Source organism: Mesocricetus auratus, unplaced genomic scaffold (assembly GCF_017639785.1).
Source record: "Mesocricetus auratus isolate SY011 unplaced genomic scaffold, BCM_Maur_2.0 Super-Scaffold_100015, whole genome shotgun sequence".
Taxonomy (NCBI): Eukaryota; Metazoa; Chordata; class Mammalia; order Rodentia; family Cricetidae; genus Mesocricetus; species Mesocricetus auratus.
In genome coordinates, this window is record NW_024429198.1 from 27704275 (window position 1) to 27718861 (window position 14587).

General features: G+C 48.2%; 1 protein-coding gene across 3 annotated transcripts in view; it reads right to left on the bottom strand.

The window, feature by feature from the left end:
• Positions 1–14587, bottom strand: part of Tent4a (terminal nucleotidyltransferase 4A) — a 45908-nt gene that overhangs the window by 15233 nt on the left and 16088 nt on the right. For all 3 annotated transcript variants that reach the window (XM_021235574.2, XM_005065458.4, XM_005065457.4), the window contains exons 2-4: positions 3417–3540; positions 2503–2549; positions 758–878 (exon numbers count right to left, since the gene is read on the bottom strand). In XM_021235574.2, the coding sequence (XP_021091233.1) occupies positions 758–878; positions 2503–2549; positions 3417–3506 (258 nt within the window). In that variant the 5' untranslated portion in view covers positions 3507–3540. The remainder of the gene's footprint in view (positions 1–757; positions 879–2502; positions 2550–3416; positions 3541–14587) is intronic.

Genomic DNA, 14587 nt, shown 5'->3' on the forward strand with positions numbered 1-14587 from the left:
GAGACGCTCAGAATGGGGAGGAAACTCACTTTCCCACGCAAACCCTGCATATGAGATAACATGGTGGAAGACATGCAGTCACCCCTGGGAATGGTACAGGAATGTTTACAAATGGAGCTCCTTAGACGACAAGGCCCTTTGGAGAATCCCATCCATTTAGCAAGGACTTATGGAAACATTACCGCAGACGCAGACCCCTGCACTGATCCTAGGGGGGAGAGCATGGCTTCTGCCTGTAACACACGGATTCAAGCCGAAGGAGCAGCCCATGTCAGCAGCGCTGGTAACCAGTGCACTCCAGAGCCAGGGACTGAGGTCCCGAGCCATCTAACCTGAACCACTGGGAACAAACCCCACAGAAATGCCTTAGACACAGTCTCAGCTTGTGAGATGGGGGTCCTTTCCTATGCAGACAGAGCTCTGGGCAGCAAAGGGAACTCTAGGTTTTCCTCCGTCAATGTAAGATAGCATGCTGTCTTTCCCACATAAAAACCCCATAGGCACACGGATCCCTAAGATGCACTCCTAAACAATAATGCTAGTTTCTCCCTAGCTAGCCTCCTCTTCCTCTTATGCCTTGGACACAATTCTGTCTTTTAGGGTCAAGTGTGAAGATGTCACAAATGTCAAGAAGTCCAATTATCAAAACAGTTTCTCAGCTGGCTTAGCATAAAGATAGTCACTTGCATGTTCATACCCCACGAGGACAGTCTTTAACATGTGGCAGTGATCACTGTCAGACAGACCCCATACTCACTGTAGCTTTGTCAAGGACTTTGATGGAGCATGGCTCAGCCACGTTGTGCTTACGAAGGGCTTGTTCCAACAGCTGCAATGGAGGACGCTCCCACTTTCCAAAGACAACCAGGTCTATGTCACTGGTCAGAAGAGAAACATGCATCAGTCACAAGATGCCTTGCCAGGAGGTGACTTCCCATGGGAGAGGCCAGCACCACAGCATGCTGGCTCTATCCCACAAGGTGATGGCAGAATCCCATTAAGTACCTAAGCCTTGCACACTGAATGCAGCTCTTTCATGTAACTATGCAAAGCAAGAGTGCAGAGATCCTCAAAGCTCCTGTAATCACAGGGATGAAACGGATATACCGCTTTCCAGACGCTATGCTATCATCACTGGCTCTCGCTTGATAGCCCAGGGATCCCTGGGGACTTTAAATCTGCTTGGCTTCTAGGGCCCCTAAGTTCTGACATCACAGCCACTTTAGCCTCTAAATGCTAAGTAGCATGTACAACAAAAACCACCTACTCATTATGCACATAAAAATACAAACCCAGAAGACAGTTTTAGGATATAAATCTGACACTTCTACATAAAAATCTTCATGAAATACTGTTCAAATAGAATTGTGCTTGAATATTCATTAAAACTTTCTATTCACTATTGCGACCACACCCCCACCCCCCAGTCCTTTTTGTAAAACCAATGTTCACCCCTTCCCTCAAGACTCCCACTGAAATGTAAATGCCAACAAACATCACCGAGGCCTTTCCATTCACTGTCTTCGTGGATCGATCAAGACCACTGACACACTGGTGAGTCAGTTATAAAAAGGAAGAGTTTGATCCAATTGTGTCCTCTGAATCTTGGACTTTCCAGTCCCCAGATATGAGAGTCAAATAAGCTTCTATAGTTTATAATTCAGGCAGCCTGTGGTCTTGTGTTATAGTGGCAGGAGACTAAAACAGTGTTTACAATTCAGCCAGGCTGTGGTCTTGTGTTATAGTAGCAAGAGATTAAGACAGTGTTTATAATTCAGCCAACCTGTGGTCTTATGTTACAGTAGCAGGAAACTAAGACAGTGTTTACAATTCATCCAGGCTGTGGTGTTGTGTTATAGTGGCAGGAGACTAAAACAGTGTTTACAATTCAGGCAGCCTGTGGTCTTTTGTTATAGTAGCAGAAGACTAAGACAGTGTTTACAACTCAGGCAGCCTGTGATGTTGTGTTATAGTGGCAGGAGACTAAAACAGTGTTTACAATTCAGGCAGCCTGTGGTCTTTTGTTATAGTAGCAGAAGACTAAGACAGTGTTTACAATTCAGCCAGGCTGCGGTACTATGTTACAATAGCAGGAGACTAAGACAATGTTTACAATTCAGGCAGCCTGTAGCATTGTGTTACAGTGGCAGAAGACTAAGACAGTGTTTACAACTCAGGCAGCCTGTGGTCTTGTGTTATAGTGGCAGGAGACAAGACAGTGTTTACAATTCAGCCAGGCTGTGGTATTATGTTACAGTAGCAGGAGACAAGACACTTCCCATTTATCTTCTGTCTCTAATGCCCAATATTTCTGTTCCGTAAGAAATTAAATGCAACATGAGAAATGCCAAGCATTAATATAAACTAAAATTCACTTTCTGCCTATCTTCTCTCTGTGCTTCACAACCCTTTTCTAGCTGGCCCTTTGAGCCTCAGATGCACACAGACTCTATCTACCCCATGAGCACTAAGCATACAGTCAGTCGTCTGAGTGGCACTCACCTTGTTGGAAGATAGAGACCTGTACTAAAGCTGCCAAATATCTGCACCTGAAAGACAATGCCCACATTCAAGTCAGCAGGCTTCCCATCATGCCTTGCAAAACATGAGTGAACAACAAAACCAGCCTGGACATGAGGGGAAGAAGCAGGTGAAATGCTACAATGAACTAGAAAATTCCCTGTACGTTTACATCCAAAATCCAGGCCAGGGTATTAGCTACCTGGTCAGTTGGCATGCTGCAGGCTGCCTGCACAAGTACTACAAATACCCAAGTACTTCATTTCCACAGATACTTACTCATCCATATGAAAGTGAGATACTATCAAACACTGGGTTGTTTTTTTGCTTTGTTTTTTGAGACAGGGTCTCTCTGTGTAGCTCTGGATATCCTGAAACTTACTATGTAGACTAGGCTGGCCTCAAACTCACAGTCTCTGCCTTCTTAGTGCCGGGACTAAAGACATGCACCACCATAGTCTACCTGTACTTGCAATGTCTAATGAAACAAACACGACGTTACATGCTATGAAGTGCAGGACTGGGGGGGGGGGGCGGCAGGAGTGAGATTTCTAACCTTAAGGAGATTTTAAAACAAGAATGAGAGTGGGGAGAGAGGATGAATACGTGAGTATGAGAATATAAATATGAATGAATTTCTTAGGCTAATTTAGGTCCTCACCCAACTGTGCATTGGTGAGTAACCAAAGGCTGGACCACTGCAGAGGTTGATTGACAGTGGAGAGTGGATAGTACTTTTCTCAGCAGCATCCAGGTGACGCTGCCGAGAACTGTGCCTGGAGAGCCACTATACCCTGGGTACTGGGAAACATGGGTGTGTGGGGATGCAGCTGACAAAATAGTCACAGGGCATTCACACTGACTGGTATATATGAAATGACAAAAAAGATACCCACATCAGCTGTTGGCCAGAGGTCTTTCACCACAGTTTCAATCCGTTTCACCACCTCCCTTCTCATGGCTGCTTCTTCAGGACAAGGGGACATGAAGTTATAAAAGTCAATTATTTCCTCATGAAGTCTGATGGATAAAAGAGAAAAACAAGAGTGTTACAATTAAGCAGAATGCTATCTTTTTCTATATATCAAATATATTTGGAGCCCCTCAGAATCCAGCTCCTGGGACTGGAGTGATGTCTCAGTGGTTAAGAGCACTTGTTGCTCTTCCAGAGGAACCCAGGTTCGATTCCCAGTTACAATCCTTTGTAACTCTAGTTCTAGAGGATCTGATGCCCTCTTCTGGCCTCCAAAGGCACTATACACACAAGGTACACAGACATACAGCAAATAGCCATACACATAAAATAAAAATTAAACTTAAAAAAAATGGGGGATGTCCTTCTATATGTTGTGAATATATGTTTCTCTTATTGGTTGACGAATAAAGCTGTTTTGGCCAATGGACAGGCAGGATGAAGTCAGGCAGAAAGTATAGGCAGGGCTACCAGACTAGGGGAATACTAGGAAGAGGAACACAGAGAGTGAGTCGTCAGGAAGACGCCATGTAGCTGCGAGGAAGAAAGGTCCAGGCATCACCGTTAAGCCAAGACCATGTGGAGATACACTGATTAATAGAAATGAGTTAATAATTAAGAGAGAGCTAGCCAGTAAGATGCCTGCACCATCGGCCAAACAGTTAATAATTAATATTAGCCAGTGTGCTTATTTGGGATCAAAGGGCAACAGGACCAGGTTGGACAGAAACTTCTGGCAACAAAAAAGTCCAGCTTATTTAGATTTTATTATTATTTATTTTATGTGTATGGGAATTTTGCTTGCATGCATGTCTGTGCACCACTTGTATACATGGAACTCTCAGAGGCTGTAAGAGGGCATCAGATCTCCAGGAACTAAAGTTACAGACAGCGGTGAGCTGCCACATGGGCACAAGGAATCAAGCCTAGGTCCTCTGAAAGAACAGCCAGTGCTCTTAACGGTGGGGGCATCTTTCCAGCCCATGAAATCTCACAGTATGGTTTATCTCCACAGATGAACTCTTGTCAGTACCAAACATTAGAGTCTTTATGACTGATCTTTAAAGATACAGCCAAAGCAATGTCAGTTTGAGTGCTATATGCAAACCAAAGACCTTTTCCAATGAACACAGTGCAGCACAGCAGCCAGTCAAAGGTAAGGCCTCAGCAGGGCATCCTGGGTCACACAAGCACCTTCCCACTGGATGCCTCATGATAGGAAAGATACAGGAACATCCACAGGAACCCAGCAGCCCTAGGAAGAGGATAGCAGCATTCACAGCCTGAGAGCAGGATTCAGAGATGGACCACACAGAGACAGAAGACAATTAAATAACGGGCCCAGAGTCACAGCGAACACTGAGGCTAGCTCACTAAATCACATGCAAAGCTCACTGAGTGGCCACACAATGGAGTTCGACGGCCAAACTCTAAGTCTTCACTAGCAAAGCAGTAGATACAGCCATCTTCCTTTCAAAGCTATGTCTGAAATACCAACAGCACGATACAGTCACTTTCCCGCTCCCCATGCCTTACATGCCTGGCTTCCTCCCTCGGATGAAGGTACCTGGAGGACCTTCCCTGATACTCCAGAGAGGACAAGTGGGAGGTGACAAGTTCCCCTGATCCACAGCAAACACCCCACCAGTAAAACAGTGTGTGGTCAGATGTCTGATGATCATTCACTTAGGGTCAAGAGGGAGTGGCTAGCATTCCTCCAAGGTAAATAAGGCATAGCCTACCCAAGTGCCCCAGTGCCCAGAGCAAGAAGTGGTACCCAGTAGAACACAGGTGTCCTGATTCCAGCGCTGTGGTTCTATCAGCAAGGCAGGACAGGCACTCTGTCTGAAGTCATGACAAACGGGACGTAAACATTACCATTGACTGGGAAAAATTCAGTCAAGAACACGTGCTATGTGTTCTCAGAACAGGCACTGCTGCTAGTCTGCCTCCATGCCTCTGAGATGAGGGGCGTGGTGGTGTGAGTAGAAATGGCTCCTAAGACTCATGCCTTTGAACACTTGGTCCATAGGGAGTGGCTCTATTAGAAGGTGTGGCCTTGTTGGAGGAAGTGTGTCACTAGGGGGTGGGCTTTGAGGTCTCAGGAGTTCAAACCAATTCGCCTCCAGCTGCCTGCTGATCCAGATGCAGACTCTCAGCTCCTTCTCCAGCACCACGTCTGCCTTCACGCCACCATGCTTCCTGCCATGACAATAATGACTAAACCTCTGAACTGTAAGCCAGCCTCAATTAAATGTTTTCCTTTATAAAAGTCGCCATGGTCATGGTGTCTCCTCACAGCAAGAGAAACCCTAACTAAGAGAAGGGGTTTAGACAAGACGCCAAGCCTCCTGTTGGCCTTTCCTGGAAGCAAGCAGGGTCACCAAGGCACCACAAAAGGGAGTCAGTGATGACAGGACCTGATGATTGACAACAGCTGTTGACAGACACGCGCTCTAGAGCATCAGTGTTGTGTCTGGGCACACCTGACGAGCCTGTGGCTGCCTCGTGTTCCAGCTCTCATGGGCATGACAGTATCCCACAGCCAGCGGGAGCTGATGCTAACCCTGCTGCTGTCCAGCCGCCCTGCAGTCAGCACTGCCCCAGGGAGAAAAGCCACCCTGTGAAGATGGGCAGCTGCCAGATAAGGGTCAGCGCTGAGAAACCACGTGGCTTCAGGTGACCTGGAAGCCTGGTGGGAGCACCGCTTCCACCCCTCCTGGATCCTGGAGCCTCCACCAGGTGCAGAAAAGAATGCAAAGAGGTGTGCCTAACACTGACTGTGACAGACAGAACCGTGTCTTCACACACTGGGGCCTGCTATTTATTCGCCAACACAGGCTGTGTGACCCAGGAAAGTAGCACAGCAGAGCTCAGGCCTCCTCACCAGCCTCTGGGCAGTGCCTGCCACCAGTGCAGCATTGGATTCTCTGAACATCCTAAGTTCTGTACGCCATTTGCTCTTGCTACACTGTAGAAAAGGAGCATTGTAGCCAGGCGTTGGTGGCGCATGCCTTTAATCCCAGCACTCAGGAGGCAGAGGCAGGCGGATCTCTGTGAGTTCGAGGCCAGCCTGGTCTACAGAGCGAGTTCCAGGACAGCCTCTAAAACAATACAGAGAAACCCTGTCTCGAAAAACCAAAAAAAAGAAAAAAGAAAAAAAAAAAAGAAAAGGAGCATTGTATCCAAGGGAATTATGCTTGTCTCCCAGATGTGGAGCAGGGCTTCTGGACCACAGGCCAGGCACAGCTCCACTTCCATGGAGGACAGGGACTGCACTGGGCAGTGCATTGCCTGAACTGGGAACTCTGTGTTATTCTGAGGAGGATGGAAATGGCCAGACCGGGGGTTTCTTGGTGAGATGTAGTTGTCATCATGAGAATACTGGAGAGCTGACTTGTCTAGTGTATTTTTCTACTGAAAATTAACGTTCATAGAAAATAAGGTAGTTTTCTTCTATAATCACTTCCCTGCAAGTCCAAATCCATTCAAGGGGTAATGGCAGGCCGGATGTGGTGGCCCACATGTGTAATCCCGGCACCTGGATGTTGAAGCCAGCCTGGACTACATAAGACCACCTTACGACACCAGAGGGAAAAATATACCAGATTTTCTCATGTCTCTTCTGTTCCATTAGTTTCTTCCCTTAATACCCAAATCAGAGACATGGATCCTGGATCACTGAACTATTTTTAAGAGGAAAGGATCACAGCTACAAAGCCAAACTGAATCACTCCACAGCAAATCCAGCGACTAAGGAAAGCAATGGCCATCCTGAGAGGGCAGTTTCCACTGTGAAGAGCTGCACCTAAACAATGTCCGCAGATCCAAGTGCGGTGAAACAGGTTCCTGGGTTCCTGGTTCCTATGCCTTCCTGCCGTTCCAGCCTGGGCAAAGCTGGCTCCTTTTCTACTCCACAAGTCCCAGACCTTCTAGCTTGGGTTCCCCACGCCCAACCAGCACGATTTCTAAGCTGTCCAAAGGTGCTTCCCTTGTTCACAACCCTAGGCCAGCAACTGCACTCACTGCATTAAGGAAATGAGCCACAGCCTGCAACAAGGATGGCTGAGGCATAGCCACAGGAAGAATGGGTGAAGAATACCCAAATGCTGAGTGACAGCAGGCTTCACATGCTGCCTTTACTGAACGAAAAATAGGCTTGCGCTGAAGCTATGGCTCAGGGCTGAAGAGCATGGGTTGCTCTTGCAGAGGAGCCAGGATCTGTCCCCAGCACCACATGGAGGCTCCTAACCTCTTGGACTCCAGGTCCAGGAAACCCAATGCCTTCTTCTGGGACAGATGTGCACAGACTTACGTGCAAGCAAAACACAAAATAAAGGGGGAGAGGGAAGAGGGGACAGGTGTGTGTGTGTGTGTGTGTGTGCGCGCGCGCGTGCATGCGTGTATGTGTGTGTGTAAGAGCACACATAGAAAGAATAGGTGACCCTCCTTGAATGTGGTCACAGCGTTAACACACCAACTGTGAGCTGCTAGCACTGTGGCTTCTCAACTTGCCTCGACACAGCTCTCGTGCCCCGCAGGTCCATAGCTGAGACTGCTAACACTCCTTTACCTGGAGAGCCCATCTCATCTTATCCGTCCCCAGTTCTCCTGGAGAGTCATGGGAGGGCCTGCACTTGACTTCAAGTACTGATTTCCCTCCCCAGTTGTCAATTTTTTCTCCCTTCCTCCAACTTTTTCTTCAAAAGCTTTTGTTTTGGGCTTTATTGTTGTTGGTTTCAGATATGGTCTCATTGCCTAGGTATGGTTGATCTGAAACTTGCTATGTTGACTGGGCTAGCCTCAAACTCACACAGATCCACCTGCCTCAATAAATTTTAAAGTCAGTAGTTTCTGAGAGACCAAACCCCAATTTTGTCAGAAAACAGCACCTTGGTAAAAATACTTGGAATTAATTGATACAAACACACACACACACACACACACACACCTGTGAAGCTGACAACTAAAGCTAACTACAATAGGTTGACACCTATTGTACCTAGTGTACACAGAGCAGCCAGGACAGGAAGGCCCTTGCATCTTTCTTTGATGAAGTACAATTGATTCCCATGGCACTGAGTTGCAGCTACCTCTTTACTAAGCAGAAGGAATGGGCTGCTAAGCAAATGACAAGTGCAAGTATTCATGGGAGAAAGAGTGAATTGTTCCACTATTCCAAGGGCAAATAATCTTCTTTAAAGCATCATTAACTAGCATAGTTAACGAATTAATTATAAATCACTTATTTAATTATGGTACAAGGCAACTAGTATCTGAACAAAGTAGGAAACCTTGAATCAGACTATCGCTTTTTTTAACTGCAGGCTCAAAATAAATGGAAGTTAGTAACCTGGAACTGGGCCCATGGGTGTCTGTGGGACTCCCACTAGCTGCTCTCAGAGTAGCTGCAGGAACCTTTCTGGTATTTATCTTCTTTCTACAGGGGGGGGGAGGCACAAGCAGGAGGAGGGGTGGGGGGTGACATCTATACTACAGAGGTGAGTGAGGGCTTGGTCTCAGGAAGCTAAGGAGAGAAGGAAGGTCTATGCAGCAGCTACTCCCTGGGGGCACCAAGGGAGGCTAGGGTTAAAGCACTGCTGTGATAAAAACACTCTGACAGAGCGAAGGGTTCAAGCAGCTGCACTTGCAGGTCAGTCTATCGCTGAGGGGCATCGCAGCCAGAGGGAATGGTGCTTGTCAGTCCACTCAGGTTCATGCTCAGCTATACTCCAGGGCCACCTGCCTAGGGGATGGCTTGTCCACAGTGGGTATCCCTCCTACATAAGTAACGAGACATCTTCCACCCGCATGCCCACAGGCTATCTGATGAAACAATTCCTCAATTAAGATTCCCGTATGAAGAGACTCTATCAAGTTGACAGTAAAAACAAATTACAACAGGTTAACACCAACTAGTATACACAAGAGAGGCAAAAGGTTAACACCAACTAGTATACACAAGAGAGGCAACAGGTTAACACCAACTAGTATACACAAGAGAGGCAACAGGTTAACACCAACTAGTATACACAAGAGAGGCAACAGGTTAACACCAACTAGTATACACAAGAGAGGCAACAGGTTAACACCAACTAGTATGCACAAGAGAGGCAACAGGTTAACACCAACTAGTATGCACAAGAGAGGCAACAGGTTAACACCAACTAGTATGCACAAGAGAGGCAACAGGTTAACACCAACTAGTATACACAAGAGAGGCAACAGGTTAACACCAACTAGTATGCACAAGAGAGGCAACAGGTTAACACCAACTAGTATACACAAGAGAGGCAACAGGTTAACACCAACTAGTATACACAAGAGAGGCAACAGGTTAACACCAACTAGTATGCACAAGAGAGGCAACAGGTTAACACCAACTAGTATACACAAGAGAGGCAACAGGTTAACACCAACTAGTATACACAAGAGAGGCAACAGGTTAACACCAACTAGTATACACAAGAGAGGCAACAGGTTAACACCAACTAGTATGCACAAGAGAGGCAACAGGTTAACACCAACTAGTATGCACAAGAGAGGCAACAGGTTAACACCAACTAGTATGCACAAGAGAGGCAACAGGTTAACACCAACTAGTATGCACAAGAGAGGCAAGGGAGGGCTCTGCAGCTTTGTGATCAATGTTGTCAGTCTGGACTTTGAACAGACAGATGTCTAAGAACCTTTCAGAGCCTAGCCAAGGGATCATAAGAGATGCCATGTGCACTCGGTGATTCAAGACTGTTGCTTGCCCAGGAAGAGGAAACTCAAGGGTACTGCAAAAGCCCGGGAACCACTAGGCAGGCTTCTTTCCTTCTCAGAAGGCAGAGTGAGCTTAGCCTTTACAGTAGGTACACCACGGAGAAAGAGTTTAACTAGAGAATCTGCCAGTGCTGGCAGAGCTGCCATGGCGGCAGTCCCTCAGTGTCCACAAAGAAGTCTGGTGAGTCCTGGGCCAAATGAACCCAGCTCCAATGCTTAGCACTGAGCATACTGAAATCAAATCGGAGTGGGACTGGCACTCAGCACGATGAATGCACTGAATTTGAGGGCAAACCTGGGTTCCCCTTCATGTCATGGGTTACTGGAGCAAACAAACAAACAGGCACCCACCTTGCTTAGAAATACCACCTCAGAGCAACCCTTTCACAAAAAGGGTATAGTGTGTGATTTCCAATAACTTAGGAAACAAACAACATACAATTATGATGGTAAGAAATGCTTACCAAGAACTAGACTGTAACAAGCAAGTACAGAATAACACATTTGTTACAAGAGTAAAGCTACTATAAAATAGAAACGCACTTGGGTCAACAGTAATGGAATGAAGGGTAGTTTCTTTTGGTAGCCTTTTAAATTTTCTTCAGTGAGTTCTTGCTTTTATAATCCTGATCCCCAGAACACTAACAGAACCCTAGCTTTACCACTCTGGCCAGTGGCACACCAAAGTCAAGCAGAAGGCACTCACCCTTAGGCCTGCATCTCCATCAACACCCACCTCATAGCCTCTACCTTAAAGCTAATCTAGTGTGTTTCCCTCTGGCTGGGAAGACACATTCTGCAGGTGTTTTGGATTAGGCTCCTCTCAGGTCTTTCTACTATAGGAAGTCATTCCAGATGGTCCTCACCCCACCTGCAAAGCCAGAGTCCCTTAAAACCTGTCCCACAATTCCATGCACTGAACAGAGAGCTGGGTAGGAGTAAGAGACTGATCAAACCCCACCCCAACAGCCCAGCTGCCCAGCCTCCTTAGAGGCACAAGACCAGAAACTGCAGACTAGCTCTGCAGATGCATTCAGACTTGGGGAAAGAAACGTCACGCTGTCCGAGCTCTGCTGAGACCTCTCCTGTGTGATACTGGTCACTGAGTAGTGAGTGCCCTGGCATCACTGTCATCCACTCTGCACACAGCCCCACTGCAGTCATGCCCCTAGCCAAGACACAAGATGACAAAAAAGAACCTTGTAAGAAAAAGGGGACTCTATCAGAGTGGAAAATTACCAGAAAATACAGAAAGAAAGGACAGGAATTAAGAGAGAGGGGAAGAAAATAACCAAAGGTTTCTGCCAACATTCAGTACAGAAAGCAGAAGTGACCTGCGCTCCAGTCATTCACTGAGGACCTACTGTGTGGCAGTGTGCTCCAGTCATTCACTGAGGACCTGCTGTGTGGCAGTGTGCTCCAGTCATTCACTGAGGACCTACTGTGTGGCAGTGTGCTTCAGGTGTTCACTGAGGACCTACTGTGTGGCAGTGTGCTCCAGTCATTCACTGAGGACCTGCTGTGTGGCAGTGTGCTCCAGGTGTTTACTGAGGACCTGCTGTGTGGCAGTGTGCTCCAGGTGTTTACTGAGGACCTGCTGTGTGGCAGTGTGCTCCAGGTGTTTACTGAGGACCTGCTGTGTGGCAGTGTGCTCCAGTCATTCACTGAGGACCTGCTGTGTGGCAGTGTGCTCCAGTCATTCACTGAGGACCTGCTGTGTGGCGGTGTGCTCCAGGTGTTCACTGAGGACCTACTGTGTGGCAGTGTGCTCCAGTCATTCACTGAGGACCTGCTGTGTGGCAGTGTGCTCCAGGTATTCACTGAGGACCTGCTGTGTGGCAGTGCGCTCCAGGTGTTTACTGAGGACCTGCTGTGTGGCAGTGTGCTCCAGGTGTTTACTGAGGACCTACTGTGTGGCAGTGTGCTCCAGGTGTTTACTGAGGACCTACTGTGTGGCAGTGCGCTCCAGGTGTTTACTGAGGACCTACTGTGTGGCAGTGTGCTCCAGGTATTCACTGAGGACCTGCTGTGTGGCAGTGTGCTCCAGTCATTCACTGAGGACCTGCTGTGTGGCAGTGTGCTCCAGGTGTTTACTGAGGACCTACTGTGTGGCAGTGTGCTCCAGTCATTCACTGAGGACCTGCTGTGCTGTGCAGCAGGTACTGCAGACCAGTGAGCAAGACAAGACAAACAGTCTCTTGCCCTCACTCTGCTCCACTGGAGGGTCTTCGTGGAGAAGGGAAGTAAAGCAGTAAGAGCTGTAAAGCTGCAGACTGGTGTTGCATGGCTCAGGATGAGTTGGCAGGGTCCATCGTCCAAGGAGCTGGAGCTGAGGCTGAGCTGGAAGCAGCAGCTGGACAGGAACAGCAGCCCCAGGCAGGGCAACCCTGGGAAGGAAGAGCATCCCCACAGGGCAGACAGCATGCATGAGCCCAGGAGCTCTCTCTGTCCCCAGGGGCTGATTGTAAACAAGAGGCCACTAGGCCTTCTAGGAAGTCCAGGGATAAGCCAAGAGCCTGAGTCCTGGAAAGCTGAAACAACTCAAAGCAGACATCTCCCCGGCTCAGTCTGCACCTCTGCTGCCCAGCTTCTGGTACCAGCAGGTCACAGAATGGTCATCCTTGCAGCACAGACTTTCAGAACTGCAGATGGACTGGGAGCCGGGGCTGCTTCCATAGGAACATACCCACAACAAGTCAGTATTAAGACGAGCAGTGGAAGAAAATAGGCTGTGCGCAGGTAGGAAAGAGATGGCATAAACCAGAGGGGGAATTAAAGACAGAGAGAAAGCCACCTCACTGCCTGCTCCACGGAAAAACCAGACGGAGTAAGTCACCAATAGAGGGAAAAGTCTGGGGTCACAACAGGCATCTAAGGATGAACAGACATTAGACACTGCCACCCCAGCCAGTAACATAGGAGCAAGGACATGGCAGAGCCGCTCCCTACTCTGCCTACAGTGCACAGCATCTGAGCCCAGACAAACTGGCCTCACAGCGAGGCCTACTTGGACAGAAAGGAGGTGTGCACAGCTGGGCAATTAGTATCTGTCTTCTGCCCAGAGAAGACAAGTTGCTTCCTGGGAGGACAGGTGCCAGGGTGGCAGTGGCCTGAGACAGAAAGCCAGCAAGTGACCCTTCAGGCAGTGCAGCCCTTATCCACTCTTCAAACACACGCCATCTAGTCCTGCACAAGAAGGAGCTGGCAGCAGTTGCTGTGCAGTACAAAGTACCACCATGCCACATCCCAAGCAAAAACCCCAGACACAGGGTCAGAGCAGGGTAACCCAGAACCCCGCCAGAAGACATAGATGCCTTGGGAAGCAGGGCTGATCCTGCTGAGCTAATGAGAACACACAAGACAGCAACTTGGAGTCTGCCTAGAACTGACAGGCAGGTCCTGGGACACTGGCTCAGTAAGGGCTCAACAACTGTTAGTGAGCATAGCAAACTCACAGCAATGCCTTGTGTGCCATCAGGGGGCGGGAAGACACCCAAGGGCTGACTTCTCAATCCACACAGAGTAAATCAGTGCTTTGTTAACATCATCAGTTTACATTCTTTGCTTCTGCGGCTGCTCTTAGAAGCCTGTGTTTCTATCAGAAACTGCCCGTCTCTTACCAAAGCTTAAATGAAGATGGTTCTGCTGAGTCGGCTGCTGACAGCTCCAAGTACAATGCACAGGATCTCAGAGACTACCACTTACAGGCATGGTCACCTAATTACCCTGGCCGTTTCCAGGTGATGGGACCGAGTTACTTCAAAGCCCCCACTTCAGAAAATGAGCCAGCTTCACAAACGTCATTATTTTAAAACTGGTGCCACATATGGTGGCTCAGATTTGTAATCCCAGCAGCCAGGACGCTAAGGCAGAAGAATGGCCCCAGCTTTTGAGGTCAGCGATGGCTACCCCTCTCTCAAAATTGGATGACTAAATGGATGGGCATAAATGCTCTGAGAGATCATCTGTAAACTGGGTAGCAAGGAAGGAGGCCACTCTCTAGCTAGGTGAGTGTAGCTCCAGGTCTTGCTGTGAGATTTGTGAGAAGCTTCGCTTAACATTCCTCGGGGATACTCAAAGCCCTGTCCTCAGAAGCCAGGCAGAGTCATGGAGGCATCTGGCCTCTCTCCAGGGGAGCCAGAGCCCAGGACTCATAGGTATTGCTCCTGTCCACCTCACCTCTCTCGTTGCTCACCCTCTACACTGTTCCCAGTTGACAAATGAGCCAGGAATCGCAGGGCCTGGGCTCCACTGACAGCCTGGCCCTACCGGCTGTGCTACTCTGGGTGGACCACTTAGCTGAGTGCCATGCCTCCTGGGAGCGCC